The 16,602-nt window shown below is 53.6% G+C and overlaps 5 protein-coding genes across 8 annotated transcripts; 3 read left to right on the top strand and 2 right to left on the bottom strand.

Moving 5' to 3' along the window:
- The first annotated feature begins 339 nt into the window (after positions 1-339).
- On the top strand, positions 340-4,011 carry LOC6524371. 3 transcript variants are annotated; one of them, XM_039373211.2, is made up of 4 exons: positions 340-709; positions 770-2,048; positions 2,660-3,241; positions 3,309-4,011. In XM_039373211.2, the coding sequence occupies exons 2-4, from the start codon at positions 1,308-1,310 to the stop codon at positions 3,870-3,872; spliced, it is 1,887 nt and encodes a 628-aa protein (XP_039229145.1). In that variant the 5' UTR covers positions 340-709; positions 770-1,307; the 3' UTR covers positions 3,873-4,011. The 3 variants fall into 3 exon arrangements, with proteins under 3 accessions (XP_039229145.1, XP_043062908.1, XP_039229147.1); XM_043206973.1 differs by having other exon boundaries at positions 340-2,048; XM_039373213.1 differs by lacking the exons at positions 340-709; positions 770-2,048 and adding an exon at positions 2,125-2,599.
- LOC6524370 (WW domain-binding protein 11) lies at positions 3,935-6,261 on the bottom strand. The gene is made up of 5 exons (XM_002100192.4): positions 6,003-6,261; positions 5,821-5,946; positions 5,658-5,755; positions 4,424-5,592; positions 3,935-4,352 (listed from the first exon to the last, which is right to left on the bottom strand). The coding sequence occupies exons 1-5, from the start codon at positions 6,064-6,066 to the stop codon at positions 4,160-4,162; spliced, it is 1,650 nt and encodes a 549-aa protein (XP_002100228.1). The 5' UTR covers positions 6,067-6,261; the 3' UTR covers positions 3,935-4,159.
- Positions 6,262-6,412: 151 nt separating this feature from the next.
- LOC6524369 (acidic repeat-containing protein) lies at positions 6,413-9,978 on the top strand. Its single transcript, XM_002100191.4, has 8 exons — positions 6,413-6,566; positions 6,640-6,823; positions 6,877-6,972; positions 7,147-7,346; positions 7,424-7,649; positions 7,750-7,845; positions 7,901-9,104; positions 9,174-9,978. The coding sequence occupies exons 1-8, from the start codon at positions 6,486-6,488 to the stop codon at positions 9,511-9,513; spliced, it is 2,427 nt and encodes an 808-aa protein (XP_002100227.1). The 5' UTR covers positions 6,413-6,485; the 3' UTR covers positions 9,514-9,978.
- LOC6524368 (activating signal cointegrator 1 complex subunit 2) lies at positions 9,968-12,633 on the bottom strand. Its single transcript, XM_002100190.4, has 5 exons — positions 12,396-12,633; positions 12,171-12,331; positions 11,508-12,110; positions 11,157-11,435; positions 9,968-11,092 (listed from the first exon to the last, which is right to left on the bottom strand). The coding sequence occupies exons 1-5, from the start codon at positions 12,510-12,512 to the stop codon at positions 10,042-10,044; spliced, it is 2,211 nt and encodes a 736-aa protein (XP_002100226.1). The 5' UTR covers positions 12,513-12,633; the 3' UTR covers positions 9,968-10,041.
- An 86-nt stretch (positions 12,634-12,719) lies between these two features.
- On the top strand, positions 12,720-16,538 carry LOC6524367 (putative ATP-dependent RNA helicase SoYb). Of its 2 annotated transcripts, none has more exons than XM_015190148.3 (4): positions 12,720-13,212; positions 13,274-15,499; positions 15,560-15,871; positions 15,925-16,538. In XM_015190148.3, exons 1-4 carry the CDS (start codon positions 12,886-12,888, stop codon positions 16,243-16,245), a joined length of 3,186 nt encoding a protein of 1,061 aa, XP_015045634.2. In that variant the 5' UTR covers positions 12,720-12,885; the 3' UTR covers positions 16,246-16,538. The 2 variants fall into 2 exon arrangements, with proteins under 2 accessions (XP_015045634.2, XP_002100225.1); XM_002100189.4 differs by having other exon boundaries at positions 12,721-13,173.
- Positions 16,539-16,602: the final 64 nt, after the last annotated feature.

The raw sequence follows: 16,602 nt of genomic DNA, 5'->3' as shown, positions 1-16,602 counted from the left end.
TATCTTTTATTACACGATTTAGCGAACCGACCTGAGCTGAGTGGCTCGTCCGATAAGATTCCGTATGTAAATACAAAGATCTTCTGTGTGGAACGCGGCATGAAAGACTCGTGCCTTGTCCATTTCACATTCCCACCTCTCGTCAGAACGGAAAACAGTCCGCAAAATGCCTAATTTGCTTCCTACTTTATTTGTGGATTTGTATCTTAACGAATACCTTATAAAATTTGCACGCTTTTTGTTTTGTTTATTTCCATAGTGTGTCTGTCTCGGAATTGTAATTTCACTTACAACCTTATATACATATACTTATACAAGCGAACTAGTTCACTGCCAAATTGACTTTAAGATATTGAGTTCTATTTGAAAAGGTTTAAACGATAATCTGGCTTTTACTTTAATAATGTACATATTTTATTTAACTTTTAAGGTTTGGCATGGTATAAATATTATTTACCTGCTTCCTTTTCCGCCTTTCAATTGCAATTTGTGAAAAAACCTCTCGATACACGTGATTGAAGGCGATTGACAGAAGTATTGATCGGTGCATTGGCCCTTTGTTTACACCGTCATTCTTGTTGTTCTCCCAAGCTTATAACTATTGCAAGCACTAGCAAGTACAGTAGATACTCGAGAGGGTGGAACTCTATCACCTGATTGCAGGGAGAAACATGTTTGAGCGTGTTTGCCTCGGTCGGAGCTCAAAGTGGTACAGTTGACGCAGCGGAAAACTAAGCCCAACTAACTAATGATCGTAAACTACCAACAGCGAGAACAGTTGAGTACCGACAGAAGTTCCACTGTGCTGAGCCGTAGACCCACCTGAAACGCCCGTCAACACCTTGACATTGATTGCTGCGGCATTTGGCCAACGAAAGGGGGAAGGGGTAGGAACAGACGAGGAATGGAAAAGCCGCCGGAACAGAGGAAACCACAAATGGCCAATAATTCAAATTCAAATGCAACATTTCAATTGGCGGTGTCCGGAAGACGCTCGTGTCCGCGGCGGAGAAGGCGCAAGAACTTGGCCAACGAGACGTATACTTGATGTGTGTGCGTGTAGGTTTTCCGGTTTCGGTTTGGGTTTGGGTTTTGTATATCGCATCGCAAGTGCAAATCGATTGCCGGGCCAGCTAGTTTAGTTAGGCGTCTCCCTGATAAGATACCAGTACCAGTTGCGACCGCTTGCGGAGAATTCCGCCAGAAGAAAAGCACATTCGAGCCCCTGAGCTTGGAGCAACTGTTCCCCGCCGGTTATACAACCACTGTAACAAAACCAGTAAAAAAAAAAAAGAACATTGTGGAAAATGTCTGCCTTGGCCAATGGAGGAAAGGAGGAGGATCTGAAAATTCTGGCCCAGCTGAAAAGCATCGAGCAGATCAACGAGCAGCGCCGCATATTCCTCAACAGCACGATCAACGAGGAGGAGACGGAGGTGACAGCGGGCACAAACGGATCGACGATTCGGGAGGAGGAGGACGTGGAGCAGAAACTGAAAGGTTTGGACGAAGCCGAGTCCCCGAAGAGCCCCGAGGAGAAGATGCAGCAAGCATCAGATGACACAGTAGCACCACCGGCACAGGAGCAGCCAGAGGCCAGCGAAAAGGTGGAGCCAGCCAAGCCTCTGCCCCCCAATACGCTTGCCCTGAACGTGAAATACGCCACGCTGCCAAGTCCCAATGTGGTGACCCTGCGATCCCCACTCTCGCCGCCACCCAAGCCGCCCATGCTGGGCCGCACGCGGAGTATAGGCTCTGGCGATGGCAAGAGTCCGGCGAGCAATGGAACTCTCTCGCCCGACAGCTCGATAATCCGCCAGAGCTTTCCCGAAGGCGTGACCACGCCCAGCAAGTCGGCAAAGAGCCCGGCCACGCCCAGCGAGGAAGCGCCGGCGACGGTCTCCGCCCGCCACTACGAGGGACTCATCGAGGAGCTGCGGTGTCCCGGCTGCGCTGGCGCCATGAAGGCGCCCATCCTGCTCTGCAAGAGTGGCCACAGTGTCTGCGAACAGTGCACCCGCATTCTGCTCATGTGCCCGCTCTGCAAGGTAAGGATTGACGTCAGCTCCCCCGAAAGTGTTCGGCGGTTATCAATATCATATTGCCCCAGTGTGCTTCTTATCTAGTGACGTGCATATAAATGTACATTGGCATAAACTTGGGAGCAGTTGGTCGCAGATTGCCATCTTCGACAGGCGCAGGACAGAATGATCTCCAGTTTAGATTACCAGTTTTATTGCCCTACAGCGAGACACCAAGACACCGAAGGTTTCTAATCAATTCTCAAGTGCAGCCCACTATCTGCACTACAAGTCACTATAAATAAACCCCGTCCTGCTCTAGATATATGTACCAGTACTCTTGTAGGGCATACGAACTCCTGTAACCTTCTCACTATTCCGGAACTACGTATCTTCCACTTTAAAGAGTGTGTTCCATTGGGAGCTAGGTTTACACTTTTCCATTAGGCATGCTCTTTAGTCAATGGACAACATAAGTATATCGAAAACCTCGTGTCATATCGCTGATAAGTATGATAAAGTAGTGCTCATCAGTGCTAGAATTCCCAGAAATGGCACAGCTACAAGGGGCATATAATGTGATATGATATTGGTAAAACAGGCTATCCGAAATAACACAAATACCTTTCGCACTGCAGGAACCCTTCACCAACTCGCGATCGCTGACCGTGGAGGCGCTGTGCGCCAAGGCTCACTTCCGGTGCGGACACGCCTCCGGCGGCTGCCAGGTGCGGATGCCGGTCGTCCTGCTGCCGTGGCACGAACAGCAGTGCATGTACAAGCCGATGAAGTGCTTCATGGGCCGCGTGTGGGGCGACTGCCGCTGGCAGGGACGCGAGGTGCAGTGGAAGGAGCATCTGGAGGAGCAGCACGACGACCGCCTGTTCCGGTCCAGCAGCGCGGATCTGCAGTGGAATCTGGCTACGCGACGAAAACCGCTCACCGGCTACTACGTCTTCCAGGCGCACGACGAGATGTTCAACTTCTACGAGATCCACGATCGCCAGCGCGTTCTCTTCACCATGACCTGCACGTCGAACCGGCGCGACAGCAAGTACAACTACGCCTACGAGGTGACGGTGCTGCAGCCGGATAACGAGGCGCTGTCCATGACCCAGAAGTTTCCCGTGCACAGCGAGTACGACAAGGACATCCTCATGGAGGGCACCTGTGTCAGCATTCCGCTGACGGAGCTCAATCGCTTTCTGGACCAGGACAAGGTGAGTTCCCAGTACCCTGAATTGTCCCGAAATTGAGCGATTTACTAATTCGACCGTCACCTGGCAGGTTCTCCACTATCGCGTGAGTGTGCTGGCGGTCAAGTCGCCGCGTCGCGCAAAACCACCGCGCCAAAGTCTGCCGCAGCCGGTGGACCTGGAACAGACCGCGAATGGCGGCGTCAACGGGAAGAGCGTGCCGAGCAACATGATCATTACGCGCACCTACAAGGAGGCCATCGGCGAGGTGGCCAAAGCGGAGGCGGCCACTCCGGAAACGGAGGAGAATCCAACTACCGACGACGCTGGGTCCGATGGAGCTGCCGGTGTGGAACTGGAGCGCAAGTGGGGCACACCGCAGCTGCACTTTAATCGGAAATATCTGCGGAACACTCTGAACGACGCCACGCCCGTGGAGGACGAGCTGCGGCCGCTGGCCGCTGATCTGCGCAATGGACATGGCGACGACAAGCTCTCCCAGTGCAGCAACAGCACGAGTTACACGAAAAAGGTATCGGATTCGCTGCGCAGAAGCTTCCGGGCACTCAAGGCGGATATCGTGGAGATGCGTCCGTTCAGCAAGAAGGCAGTACGGGCTGGCTCTTCCTCTCCGGTGCAAACCAATGGCAAATAGTGATGCGATTTTCTACGTCGTTGTTATTAAACTGCAGTTTTAACAGTCCAGTTGCAAGCATGTAAATATAGCAAATGTTTTAATCTATTGAATATGTACTAAAAGCGAAATCAAAAATAAATTATACTCTACAAATGTTCGTTATTTGAGTCGGATCACAAAACAAAAAAAAAAAAAAATGTCTCATTCCATAGGAAGCTACCAATGAAACGAGTTTGGTATTGGTTTGGATGACTCGTTTTATCTAGGACTTAAGACTGCTCAATTTACACGACTCCTTGCGAGTGCTACAGCAAGCCCTGCATCTCGTTCATGAACTGCAGATAGGCGTCGTCCTTGGTGGGCGGCTTGCTGTGCGCCTCGGAGGGGGCGTGATGACCATCGTTGGCCGCGTGTCTGGGCCTCGCCGCACGGCGCTGATCCTCGCGCTTCACTCGCAACGTGGACGGTACAAAGCGGGTGACATCCGCACTCAGATTCCTAAGCGTAGGTAAGAAAAGTATATTTAGCATTTGGAAGTTATTCTACTACGAAAAGTTAACGCAACTCACCTGATTTGTGGCTTGGCTGTAATGGTGGTCACACCCTTGGCTGACTCCTTCGGCGGCCCTGCGCCGCCTCCCTGCTTATTGTGATGGGCGAGGCGCGGGGGCAGGCCTGGTGGTGGTCCAGGTGGCATCCTGATGCCCATGCGGGGTATTGGCCCCAGGCCATGCGGTGGCCTGGCACCTGGCGGCGGTCCAGGCGGCATGCGTATTCCGAAAGCGGCACCCGGGTGTGGGGGTCGCATGGGCGGCGGTCGGTACATTATGCCCGGCGGTCCAAGATTGTGAATGGGCGGTAGTTGTGGAATTTGTGGCGGCGCAGGCACCGACGACGCTGGTGGCAATGGAATAGTCGGTAATGTGGGCGCTTGCGGTGGAGCAGGCGTTTTGGTCGCTATGGTTGATTTTACTGGTGGTGGTTTGGTTGGCACTTTGGGCATCTCTTCATCGTCATCTGGGTCATCATCGTCCTCACTGTCGGTACTGCTGGCGGATTTCCGATCGGAGCTAGATGCTCGTTCCTGGCGCTTGTCCAAATCATCCCCTTCGTCCTCCTCCCGCTGTTTGTCAGCCTCGTCCTCTTTGGCCGCCAGCTTTCGGTGTTTACGCTTGTGCACATGCTCCATTTCCTTCATGAAGTCGTCGATATTTTGATTATTTGGCTCGGCGGCCTCATTGTCCTTGTCCTTGCCCTTCTTCAACGACTCCTGCTCGTCCTCCTCGCCCTCGCCATCGTAGTCTGTATTGCCCTCGGCATCGGAATCGAGTTCGGACAAGGCAAACAGATCTGGCGGCGGTCCCGGCGGGACGCCCAGCCAATCCTTTTCCTCGTCCTCCTTAGATTTCTCCACTTGCGCCTCGCTGGCAGCTGAATCGCTATTCCTAGCCACGCCTGGCGGAGCACCTGGCGCATAGGGCGGCAAGGCCATTGTCATGGGCGGTGGAGGAAGGCGTATGCCAACGGATGCTCCAAATCCGGCCACCGCCGAACCACCAGCCGATCCGGCAGGTCCGCCTGGCATGGCAGACACCGGAGCGGGCAGCGGAATCTCGTCAATCTGGACGCTCTGGGCGTGCTTAACGCTTTCGTAGTACTGCTGTTTTTTCAGACGCTTCTTCTCGTACTCCACCTCCTTGCGCTTGAGGTCCGCCCAGTGCTCCGGCTCGTCGTTGTGCTGGAAGAGGAACAGTTGAGTTATTAGCTAGACTAGCCCGAGTCTGGCAGCCGAGTCTGTCTTACATAGAGTCGCATTACGCGGTCGAAGGTTTCCTTCAGCTTTTTTCGCTTGTCGCGCAGCACCTTCTCGTTAAGCGGCGATGGTTGCAGAACGTTGTACTCTGTAAATAAAGGGCACTGCATTAGTGGCTGGAACGAATCAGTGCTCGCTTTATCGAGTACTTACCCATCTCGTCGATCTTCTCCATCTCCTCGAGTATCTGAGAGGGATCCTTGTTCTTTAGGACGGCGGCCCGCACCATTTGGCGCTGTTTCTTGTTCTTCTTGAGCTCCTTCTTGCGGGCCTCCTTGCCTGAAAGGTTCAGCTCGGTGGGTACAACAAATCGAGGTGGAAAGGATCGTACTTACGCGCCTGGTCCGTGGGATTCATGTACTTTCCACTCTTGGTGGTGTTAATGGAGCGGCGCCCCATCTCGCTGGCGTTTGGCTGTGGCTGCGACTGAACAAAGGACTACACCTAACCGGCGGCACTTAAATATTGTTACCACCGTTTTCTTCCTGCCGTACTTCCCAATTTTCTGTTATAATGTCACTTATATTTATTTATTTATTATTTTGCAGCACGATAGGCCGATACACGCTCCTGCTGATACCGATAAAACGCGATAGCCCCACAGTAAACACTAGTGCTAGAAGGGCGACCAAAACAGCTATAATCTGACGGGAAATAGCTAGCCACCAATACGTAAAAACTTCAAGCAATTATGTCTTAAGTTAAGTTTATCCCCGATGCTTTACAACACTGACAGTTGGCCAAGTTTAGAACAAGAATAGCCGCGATTATTGCCGGCATATAGTTAATACATTCAAAGACGCAAAATCGCCAGTACAATGGCATTCGAGAACTCTGCACACCAGCTTAAGATTCCAGACGACGGGCTGGACAACCAGAGGATCGATAAGGACGCACCGGTAGGCTGCGACCCATCCGTCAGACAGGCCAGTCAATCCTAATCCCGATTTATTTCATTTAACACCGTGCAAGGCGCCCCAATCCCAGGTCCAAATTGCACCCAAACAGATGCCGGACACAGCAAGCGACAGTGGCAGCGTCATATGGATTTCAAGCGATTCCCTTGCCTCCTCACAGGGGGAGGCCCAGGGAGTCAATGCTACCAAGGAGCTGGCAGACTTCGAGACTTTGTACTGCCGCAAACTACGGGCAAGAGGTAATAACAATAGTACCTTGTTAACACCTGCATTGCCACTCCGATTGCCGCAGGTCCTGGTTCCATCACAGGCCACATGAAGACCCCCAAGTTGGCCAAGAAGCGGTGCTGGCCGGATGGCGAGGACGACAAGCCGGACGCCAAAAAATGTAAGTGGTTGGGCGGGCAAACTGGTCTGGCCAAGCTCATATGGGACAAAACAAGCTTAATTCATGCAGGCGCCTATCATTGAGTTTTAACTAAAGCAACGACAATGGCCTTAAATTTTCCCGCTATCGGTCAACATAGCCGTTTACAGAGCTTCCCTTCCCGCTGTTTTTCAGCACTGGCTTTTGAGCAATTCGTATCGATATACGATAGAGAAAACAGGTCGCCGCCTGAAATCGAAAATAATCAAAGCCGCAGACAAAATTACGAAAACGATTTCGCATCCAAGATGTCCGCCGAACCGTGTGCCAATCCGGAGGACAGCCTGGTCAAACTGATCAACGACTGCAACCTGGAGGAAAATGGCGACGCACAGGTAGGCTGTGACCCCCAGCCGTCAGCCGGCCCAATCAAACCGAATTCCAACTGGTTCATTTCATGTTACCGTGCAAGACGCCCCAATCCCAGGCCCAAATGGAACCCAATCACAGTGCTTCATTTGCGAGCGCCGACAGCGACATCGGCAGCCACATACTGGAGTCGGATGATTCCCATGCTTCGGCGTGCAGCTACCTCCACTCGTCCGAGATTTGCAACTCCTCCGACTTCGAGGAACTGCGCAAGGCGTTCACCAAGGACTCCTCATACTTCGAACTCTCCCTTGATTCAAATAGCCGCAGTGAGTAACAGCCTATTAATGAGTAATAACAATAATAATAATAACAATAACAATAATAATAATAATAACAATAACAATAACGTTCCGAACGCCAAAATAGGTTCTAGTTCCGTGGATACCGACATGGAGATACCCAAGATAGCCGTTAAGCGCCACTCGCCGGGAAGCAATGGCGATGGATTGGTTAAAAAGAAATGTGAGTGCGTAGCCGCAATGATCTGTAACCTAAACCTAAATTTTTGGAATTTAAGCTTACCGAAATCTGGACGAGATGCCCACTCCCTCGAATCGGCCGGTGGTGACGCGCAGTGGTCGTGTTGTAGTATCGCGGTCGAACCAGCAGTTTGACTACTCATCCTCGCAGTCGAAGGGCGATGGCGAGGAGGACTCCGAAGATTTGTCGCTGGATTCCGACGACGAGGACTATCAGGGAAAGGATTTTGAGCAGCCCAAGTGGACGGGTCGCAAACGGCGTAGCTTTAGAAGCAGCAGCAGCAGTGCCAGCAGCACCGATAACAGCCACTCGTCGCCGGAGGCAGTGCCTCGGCTGGTCTATCTCCAATTGGGCGATAAAGTCGTTAAGGTTAGGGACGAGCCACAGTCCAACGTCGTCCTGGAAGACGATGGCGAATTGAAAACGAAGATGCACAAGTTTTTGGGTCTGATTGCGTCACGTCGCAAGCTTTACTATCCTGCGGAGGACTGCGATATGGATCCGGAGGAAAATAATGAGAAAAACGTGTCTTTATCGATCACTCATGTCGCCAATACATCCCCCACGTCCGCACCAACTCCCCCTACTCAATCAGCCAAGCTTCCAATTCGGCCGGATACAACGCACACATCCACATCCACTTGGTCAAAGCTAAATCTATCGCATATCCACTCGCCGACCAAGGCGGAGCGCCAGGCCAAAGTCATGGAAGACTTTGTGCTCCAGGCCATTGTCTACTCCTTTGAGGAGTGCACCCCGGACTCGCTGAAGGAGCCCATTGATCTAAGCGAGCTTCCCAGCAAGAAGCAGCTGGCGACCAACTGCCGCCGCCACAAGAGCAGCGTAGCCTGTTTGGAGCGGCACCGACAGTTCTACGGATTCGTTCAGTCGCTCAGCCCGGCAATCTCGCTCAACATGTGCCATCCGCTGGCGCTCACCTATCGGCAGACCGACTTCTGCCAATGCAAAGTGCCACTGGCCAAGACGCTGTTCAACATGTTCAACCACGCGATCTTCCACTGCGGCCTGCAGGTGCCCATTGTTTGGAAGGAATCCATGAACACGCGCTGGAAGTGCGTGCTTACCATCGATGCCTCCGGCAAGCGAACCGCCGAGATTCTGCTTCTGCGCAGCATCGAGACTGCGGCCGAGCTCATCCAGCCCCTGTTGCACGAAATGTGCCATGCGGCGGCCTTCCTGTTTAACCGGGAGCTAGGTCACGGCGACAATTGCCGTAGATGGTAAGATTCTACTTGTTTTCCATTGAATGCTTCACTTATCTGTGCCCTTGTTTATATCCCAATCCACAGGGCCTACCAGGCGAAGATGGCGTTCCCGGAGGTGCCCACCATCGACGACTGCATGGGCAGCTTCAAGTACACGTGCACCATGTGCACCCGATGCTCCTACGGCGTGGTCGACTTGCAAACGCACAACCTGCGCTGCTACTACTGCCAGTTCGAGGTGAGCGTGAAGCCCTTTTGCAAGACAAACATGCACGACGGCGCCCGATCGGATCCGACGATGACGCCGTTCAAGTGCTTCATCCGGGACAAGTATTTGAAGCTGGGCGAGGAGGGGGGCGCCACGCACTCGTCGAGGATGACGCTGCTCAACGAGGAGTTCGTGAAGATGAACGCAAAGACCTAGCTGCTGGCACACAATTTGCAGAATATATTTTTTAAGTACTATATGAACAACCAAGTTGGGCACCACGAGCATGCAGGAGCCTATTGTGAACACGCTGTGACCTACTTACCTTATATATTTTATACAAACTTTTACATCCTGTACAATTGGGGAACCTCCGAAGCCCAGATGAACCTCAACAAGGAGTTCGGCAGGTCATCTACGTGTTAACAAGTATATATTTTGATGTTGACTACCTAATTACATGTAAATACTAATATAAGTCCCTTGGGAACGCTGCTGCCTAGTAAGAAATACGTTGTGCTATGCATATAGCTATATTCAAACGAAATCAAAAGAGAAATCAAAGCTACTTTAATATGAGAAACAATCGCAGTTGCAGTTCGAATGAAATGCGTTTTTGCGTTTAATGTTTGTGCAACTTGCTATCGGCGCCCCAAAATAAAATCGACAATAATGCAAATACACCAAGTGCAAATAAATTTATTTCCATCCACTTCATGGACTCCACGAATTCTTGAGCGGCGACTAACCCATCATTCCCTTGCTGCGCTTGAAGGCCGCTCCCGCTTTGCGATTGTGGTTGGCACGCGAGGATTTGTGCGCCTCCTTCTGGCCACGACTGCGTTGGGTCTGCTGCGACTGCCCCTGGCCCTTGGGTGCGCCCACTACAGATGAACCCGCTCCCGCTCCCGCTCCTTGTCCTCCGCTCTTCTGGCCGTACTTGGCCATCTGGCGCTGCTGGTAGCGGGCACGTATCACCTCGGGATTTTCGCAAAAGTCTCTGTTGTTGCGCTTCGCCGGCTCCGCATCAGAGCCGCCCTCGGAGCTCTCCTCGTCGTCGTCCTCCACTTCATCTTGTGCCTCGTAGGCGGAATTGAAGGCAGCGCCCTGGAGCCTGGCGCGCAGCAGACTCACTGGCGGCGCTTGACCCTCGTTTAGAGCCTCGTAGCTGTCGTCGTACTCGTCGTCATACTCGCCACTCTCGAGCGGCGTCTCCTCTACCATGGCGTAGTTCTGGTAGCGCTCCTTCAGCTGCTTCAGATCACGCTTATCGTCTAGTAGCTGTTCCGCATTGCGCGGCGCGCCGGGCAATCCCTTGCCCTGCTTGATGATGCACTCGGGCTGGTCGCGCGTCAGCACATCGTAGCGGTCGCCATCGTGGACGTTGTAGTGCCGCAGGCCCGTTTGGCGTTGCTGTGTGTCCTGCGGATCGGGCGGAACATACACCTCCTGCCGATCCATTTGCGCCAGATCCGGCGGCAGATTGTCGTCCAGAATGGCGGCGATGGCCTGCTCGCTGTTCTCGTAGCGGGTGAGCAGGCGCCTTATGAAGCCTCTGCCCAGATCGGGCAGCACATCCAGCACGGCGGTGACCTCCAAGTCGAGGTCCCTGGTGGCTCCGTTCGACGTCGGTGACGGCTGTGGAGAGGTGCGCGAGGAATCCTCGTCCTCGAACTCGGCGTCCTCCTCCTCGGTGTCCACGTTACTGACCATATCGTCGGCCATTATGCCGTTGGGACAGCTGCTCAGCGCCTTCTGGTAACCGGCCACCACGAAGTCCACCTTGTAGTTCTTGCTGGCGATGCAGAGATTGCAAATAACATCGAGTAGCTATATAAACAATAAAGCAGACAACTCACATATTTGGGCAACGTTGGACGAGCAGCTCCATGTCGTGCTCCAGGGGAAACTGCCGCTGGTAGTCCACAACGAAGGCCTGCGCGGACAGGCATTCCTGCATCACTTCCACCAACTGCTGGCCGCGTCCCGCCTCCATCTGCAGGCTAACCACGCGACGGAAGACGACAAGGAACTGCTGGCGCGTCTCGTTTAGCCAGCGCAGCGACTGAGCTCCCGGGTTGACCATATAGATGTTCTTGTACAGCATGGGCACGGTCATGTCATAGAAATTGGCGATGCTGCGAATACGAAAGGGAAGGCAATAGAATCACACACTGACCACTGATCACTGGATCACCCGTCTTTCGCACCTTTGAGGCAAACGCAGTTGTTCGATGGTTTCCAGTAGCTCGGGACAAAGCAGCAGCAGCAGGCGCAGCGTGTAGGCCGAGTCCATTGCGTAGAGCACCACATCGTCGTAGGGCGTCTCCAAGTCCGCGTCCAGAGGCGCACCGCCGCCGGCTCCCTCGCAGCCCTCATTCTCCACCTGGATCTGCATGCTGAGGAAGGCGCTCTCGTAGAAGGTGAGCGCCTCCTTCAGATCCTTTCGGTACTCCGGCTGCAGTCGCAGCACCTTGTCAAAGATCTGGCGCAGCAGCTCCACGTTCGCTGGCTCTGCATCGCCAACGGCGATGAGCAGATCGAAGAGCATTGGCACAGAGATCAGGTAGTTGGTGTACAGCAGGCTGCTGTGCTGCTGCGGGCTAATCCACTCCGAGTCCGATTCCTCGCCGGTGCACAGTCGCATTATCAAACGCACGACGAGATCAAGCAGCTCTCCATACAGCCGGTTGGCCTGTTCCAGCTCCTTGTCCGTGCTGGCATCCGTCTGTCTGTAGAAGGGATTGGCGCGCTGCAGGAATGTGACAACGGCCGCCATGGCCGACTCCTCGTAGACCATGTAGGACCAGAATCTGGCGGGGATTTAGTGGTAATCTCTTTGACATAGGGATCATCATGTTCGAGTTACTCACTCATGCTGTGTGAGACTGAGCAGGAACTCCATGTCCTGGCGGCAATTGCTGGCCGCGAAGGTCCACTCCTCCAGAGCAGCTCCGAATTTCAGGCGGCCGTAGGAGCTCATCATGCACACGTAGCTGGCAAAGGACTTCCCGCGCCGCACCCAGTGCTCGTCCTGCGGACACATACACACATATGGATACTTTTACCTCGCTACCAGCATCACCATGTCCACTTACCAGTGCCGGAATGTTGCGGCGCACCCCATCCTGGCCAGAAAACGCGAACTTGAGGTCGCCCAGCGGCAGCTTCTGTGGGTTGCAGTTGTTGTTGTTGCTGGTGTCGTTGTCCAGCATCGCGCCTCCTTGACTATGCTCGAATTTACCTAGGAAATTGCTCTAGTAACAAAATAAAATACAACTTGCAGCGAATTTCGTGCAGCGCACGGTGGCAGCACTTTCACGAGGTGGCGCATGAAAGCTCGGCTAGTGACGTCACAACGTGCACCAAAGAGTTGCCAGAGTGGTCGGAGTATTTCGATTGTTAAGTAATCGAACTTGAAACGGCGGCGTCAAAAGAATTCAGTTGATTCCAAATTTCCAAGACAAGCGGAATCTTGCGCTGCGCGAGTGGAAAGCCATTAAAAAGCCATTACGAGCCATTAAACCCGGCATTTGTTTACATTCCAATGCGCTTGGCTTGACATTCCAGCCGCCATCCGAAATTCGAATGAAGCCTGGAAGCATGGGAGATCACCAAGTGCCCAGCTTCAAGGTGGAGTTCCGGGGCACCTCCATCACGTACGCCAGTCCGACATCCGGAGCCGCCTCCCTCGACTTTTTGGCGCACACCCTGCGAGCCAGGAACGCGCACACATGGAGAACCATTCTGATTTGTCAGCAGAATTGCGAGGCCGAGCGTCTGAAATTGGAGCTCGCGGAGCGGGATTGCAACACGATTCTGCTGCCCACGCACGACCCAATGGCTCTCCAAGTGCTGCTCCTCTGGTCCAAGGGGGTGAGTTTGAAGTGGGCAGAGGTTATTGTTAAGTGGATGGTATTAGTTGTGGCTCTAAAGAGAAACAGGCGCTAAAGTACGCACTTCATCCTCTTTCCAGTACATTCACCAGGCTTTGATTCTGTGCGACGACATGCTCGAGCATCTGGAGGGCGTCGAGGCGCACCTGGTGGTGCATACAACGCTGCCGGAGCTCAACAAGTTCGAGGAACGCATGGAGTGGCTGAGCAGGTCGGCGGTGAAGGCAGAGATGCTGGTCATAACTACGCGTGAGGAGGAGGAGAATAAGAAAGGCGGCAAGAGGAGGGAGGCCGAGCTGGAAGTCCAACAAAGACTGCCCGCCAAAGACATCAAGCCAGTGGTCAAAGTAGATCCCCTAGATCCCAAGCACAGCCATGAGACGCAGAAAAATATTCCTCCAACGGAAAACGATAAGGAGCAACAGATCTCATTAGGCATGGAAGATACCTCCTCCAATGCCCTGGAGAAATTGCAGCCCCACCAAACTTCCTTTGAGGTGAAAAACACAGAGTTGGCAGTGGACGAATCCTCTCCAGCAGCTGCTAGGCCCGATCCACCTGGAGACGCACATCTCAATGCTGCACAGCCAAGCGAGGCTTCGGATGCTGAGTTTCAGGAGTTGTTAAAGGCATGGAATCTGCGAAACGCAGCTAAAGACCTGGACTTACCGCCTGCTCCATCTGGTCCCACTGAAGAACCATCCTGCCCGGAGCTGCCTGATACCACCACATCGGATGTGCGCGTCGTTGACGACACCGCTTCGCTGGACTCCTTTCAAACGGTGGAGGATTCTGCTGCCTCTCTGGCAGTGGAACCCTTTTCCGCAGCGAGAACAACTGTCTATAACTACGGCGTGCTCGCCTGGAGTCGCCACTTGGTTGTGCCGTGCTACGATTTGGGCGGGGCGCCGGACATAAGCACCAACATCGGGCAGGCCATGCATCAGCTGGGCGTGGCCAAGTCGCGGGCGCGGGCGGTCCAGAGATTCGCCTGGCCACATGTGTCGTCGGGCAAATCGGTGATAGTTGTGGGCAATATGCAGATAGGAAAGACGTGGTCCTACCTGCCCACTGTGTGCCAGCGCAGCCACAAGGAACTGCAGTGCCGTCCAGCCGATGGCCATGGACCCAGCTGCATCTTTGTGTGTCCCAACCAGTCGCAGGGCAAGCAAATCGGCCGCTGGATGAGCACGATGCTCCGTTCGCTGGGCAGTGAGGTGGCGTTCGAGGATGTGGTCACGCACTGGGACAAGAGCCAAGTGGCGGACATCGTTTGCCGGCTCAGTCGGCCCGTTGGCATTCTGCTGACCAGCGTGGACCTGCTGTTCGAACTGCTGAGCACCCACCACTCGAGGAACGCGCCCATTTTCGATCCCCAGGCGGTGAAGTGCATAGCCTTGGATAACCTGAACGACATGGTTCGTTTGTTGCCGGACCTCACGATGAAGCTGCTGAAGCGATTGCCCGAAGTGCTCAAGCTCACCCAAAGCCAAAGCCAAACGAAGTGCAATCTCTACGTCTCCGGCCGCATCTGGCACACGGATCTGATGGTGCAGCGCATCCTGCCTCTGATGCGCGACGATGTTCTCATTCTGTTCGACGACGCCTTGGAGGCGAGTGTCTATGGCGGCGTCCAGCTGGACACACAGCTCGTGCAGGAAGATCAGAAGATTGAGCAATTGAAGCGGCTAATCGAACGCAGGCAGCCCGCCGAGCAGCGTGCCGTTGTCGTCTGTTCCAGCGCGGCAGAGGTGCTCCAACTCCGCCGTAAGCTGGACGCGATGGGCCTGAATGCTGAGACCTGCGTCTCGGAGGCGTGCTACGCCAATGTCGCCCAGTGGCGACAGCAGTCTACGGTGGGCCCACTGCTGGTCACGGACGATGTGGTGCCGCGACTGCGATGCGGACAGCTCACGCTGCTTGTCCACTACAGCTTGGCCACCAGCTGGATGCGATTCAAGCAGCGCTTCAGTCTGTTCTACGAGAACCTCAAAGCGCCAGCGTTGCACGCGGGAGGCCAGTCCGTGATCTTCGTCCAGGCCACCGATGTGGACAGCATTTGGATACTCTCCGACTTTCTGCTCAAGCACGAGCTACCCAGGCCCATCCATTTTCTGGCAATCCTTTCGCAGCGCCGCCTGGCAGAGCCCCAGCATCCGGGGCGACTCAAGCTCTGTCGCCAACTGACCGCTTTCGGGGATTGCCTGAGGCACAGCTGCAAGTACCGGCATGTGATGTGGCAACATGAAGTGCCACCACCGGCTCACTATCCCACCACGGGACCCATTCGGTTCTCGGTCCTGGCTGTGAGTATTCTCGATATCCAACTATTGACTTTTACGCTTGATATTCATTACCTTTCCCAGTGCAACAGCCCCGCCAGCTTGTCGGTGCGCTTGGGCGACCACTTCCCCACAGTGGTCCACTTCCTCAACGTGCCGATGACGCAGCTGGGGCAGCAGGTGCAGCGTCACTACGAAGTGGAGGAGCATCGGCGCAGGCATCCCAATCCCGTGCCCGGCGAGCGAGCGGTGGTCAAGAATATCAACCGATACGAGCGGGCGGACGTTGTGAGTGTGGAAAACAATGGCAAGGTTGTGGTGCAGCTGCTGGACACGTCCACCGAACTGGTTAGCTACAATGCCAGCCAGCTGTACGCCTGCGATGCGATCTTCAAGGTATGACCCCATAGATGCACTGTGTAGACTATAAACTGATGCACTCTTCACAGGATCAACCCAGAGAGGCGATGGAGGTGCGGATCACTGGCCTAGAGCCCCAGAGCCTGGATCGCCTCTGGCCCGAGGACGTGCGCAATGTGGTGCGCAAGCAGTTCTTCAGTCGCCGCCAGAACAAGCGGAACCGCCAGTTCTACGCCGTCGTGCAGGCCACCATCCACCAGACGATCTTCGTGCGCGACGTGCACGACGAGGAGGGCAACGACCTGCGCAGCTTCGTCACCAGTCGCTTTCGCGCGCATGAGGACGAGCGTTGCCTGGACAAACTAACTGCGATGGTGCAGAGCTCCAGGGACTTTCCACAAGGCTGCTAGTTTGTTGGTTGCCTTTTATGGTTTTTTGTCTTTTTTTATGGTTAAATTTCTATCTCTTCTTTTTATTTTATACATTTTTCAAAGATGTTTTTCTTTATTGTCTTCCTATTTTATACATATTTTTAAAGATGTTTTAATTATTCGAATAATGTTTATACGCAAACATGGCGCTATCCTCGTTCGACTTCGTATGCAATACGTTGCATATATGCAGATCTTTTTTGCTTGCTCGTAATATATATTGTAAAATACTTCAGATGATTCCTAACGTGAAATAAAGTGCATGTACCCAATGCTTTAGTTCGTTACACGTAGTGCACAAAAGCGCACTAAAGAAATAAACGAACTTGGAACGAA

Source organism: Drosophila yakuba, chromosome X (assembly GCF_016746365.2).
Source record: "Drosophila yakuba strain Tai18E2 chromosome X, Prin_Dyak_Tai18E2_2.1, whole genome shotgun sequence".
NCBI classification, from domain to species: Eukaryota; Metazoa; Arthropoda; class Insecta; order Diptera; family Drosophilidae; genus Drosophila; species Drosophila yakuba.
This window is presented reverse-complemented; position numbering and strand designations above follow the sequence as displayed.

Excerpts from the sequence above, each read along its gene's own strand:
- LOC6524371 (XM_039373211.2), top strand. The coding sequence starts at position 1,308 with ATGTCTGCCTTGGCCAATGGAGGAAAGGAGGAGGATCTGAAAATTCTG. Across the intron at positions 2,049-2,659 it reads TCATGTGCCCGCTCTGCAAG|GAACCCTTCACCAACTCGCG; the intron begins GTAAGGATTGAC and ends TTCGCACTGCAG. Across the intron at positions 3,242-3,308 it reads GCTTTCTGGACCAGGACAAG|GTTCTCCACTATCGCGTGAG; the intron begins GTGAGTTCCCAG and ends GTCACCTGGCAG.
- LOC6524370 (XM_002100192.4), bottom strand. The coding sequence starts at position 6,066 with ATGGGGCGCCGCTCCATTAACACCACCAAGAGTGGAAAGTACATGAAT. Across the intron at positions 5,947-6,002 it reads GAATCCCACGGACCAGGCGC|GCAAGGAGGCCCGCAAGAAG; the intron begins GTAAGTACGATC and ends TGAACCTTTCAG. Across the intron at positions 5,593-5,657 it reads ACCGCGTAATGCGACTCTAT|CACAACGACGAGCCGGAGCA; the intron begins GTAAGACAGACT and ends TTCCTCTTCCAG.
- LOC6524369 (XM_002100191.4), top strand. The coding sequence starts at position 6,486 with ATGGCATTCGAGAACTCTGCACACCAGCTTAAGATTCCAGACGACGGG. Across the intron at positions 6,973-7,146 it reads CAAGCCGGACGCCAAAAAAT|CACTGGCTTTTGAGCAATTC; the intron begins GTAAGTGGTTGG and ends GCTGTTTTTCAG. Across the intron at positions 7,650-7,749 it reads CCTTGATTCAAATAGCCGCA|GTTCTAGTTCCGTGGATACC; the intron begins GTGAGTAACAGC and ends ACGCCAAAATAG.
- LOC6524368 (XM_002100190.4), bottom strand. The coding sequence starts at position 12,512 with ATGCTGGACAACGACACCAGCAACAACAACAACTGCAACCCACAGAAG. Across the intron at positions 12,332-12,395 it reads GCCGCAACATTCCGGCACTG|GACGAGCACTGGGTGCGGCG; the intron begins GTAAGTGGACAT and ends ATGTGTCCGCAG. Across the intron at positions 11,436-11,507 it reads CAACTGCGTTTGCCTCAAAG|CATCGCCAATTTCTATGACA; the intron begins GTGCGAAAGACG and ends TCGTATTCGCAG.
- LOC6524367 (XM_015190148.3), top strand. The coding sequence starts at position 12,886 with ATGAAGCCTGGAAGCATGGGAGATCACCAAGTGCCCAGCTTCAAGGTG. Across the intron at positions 13,213-13,273 it reads AGGTTATTGTTAAGTGGATG|TACATTCACCAGGCTTTGAT; the intron begins GTATTAGTTGTG and ends TCCTCTTTCCAG. Across the intron at positions 15,500-15,559 it reads TTCGGTTCTCGGTCCTGGCT|TGCAACAGCCCCGCCAGCTT; the intron begins GTGAGTATTCTC and ends TACCTTTCCCAG.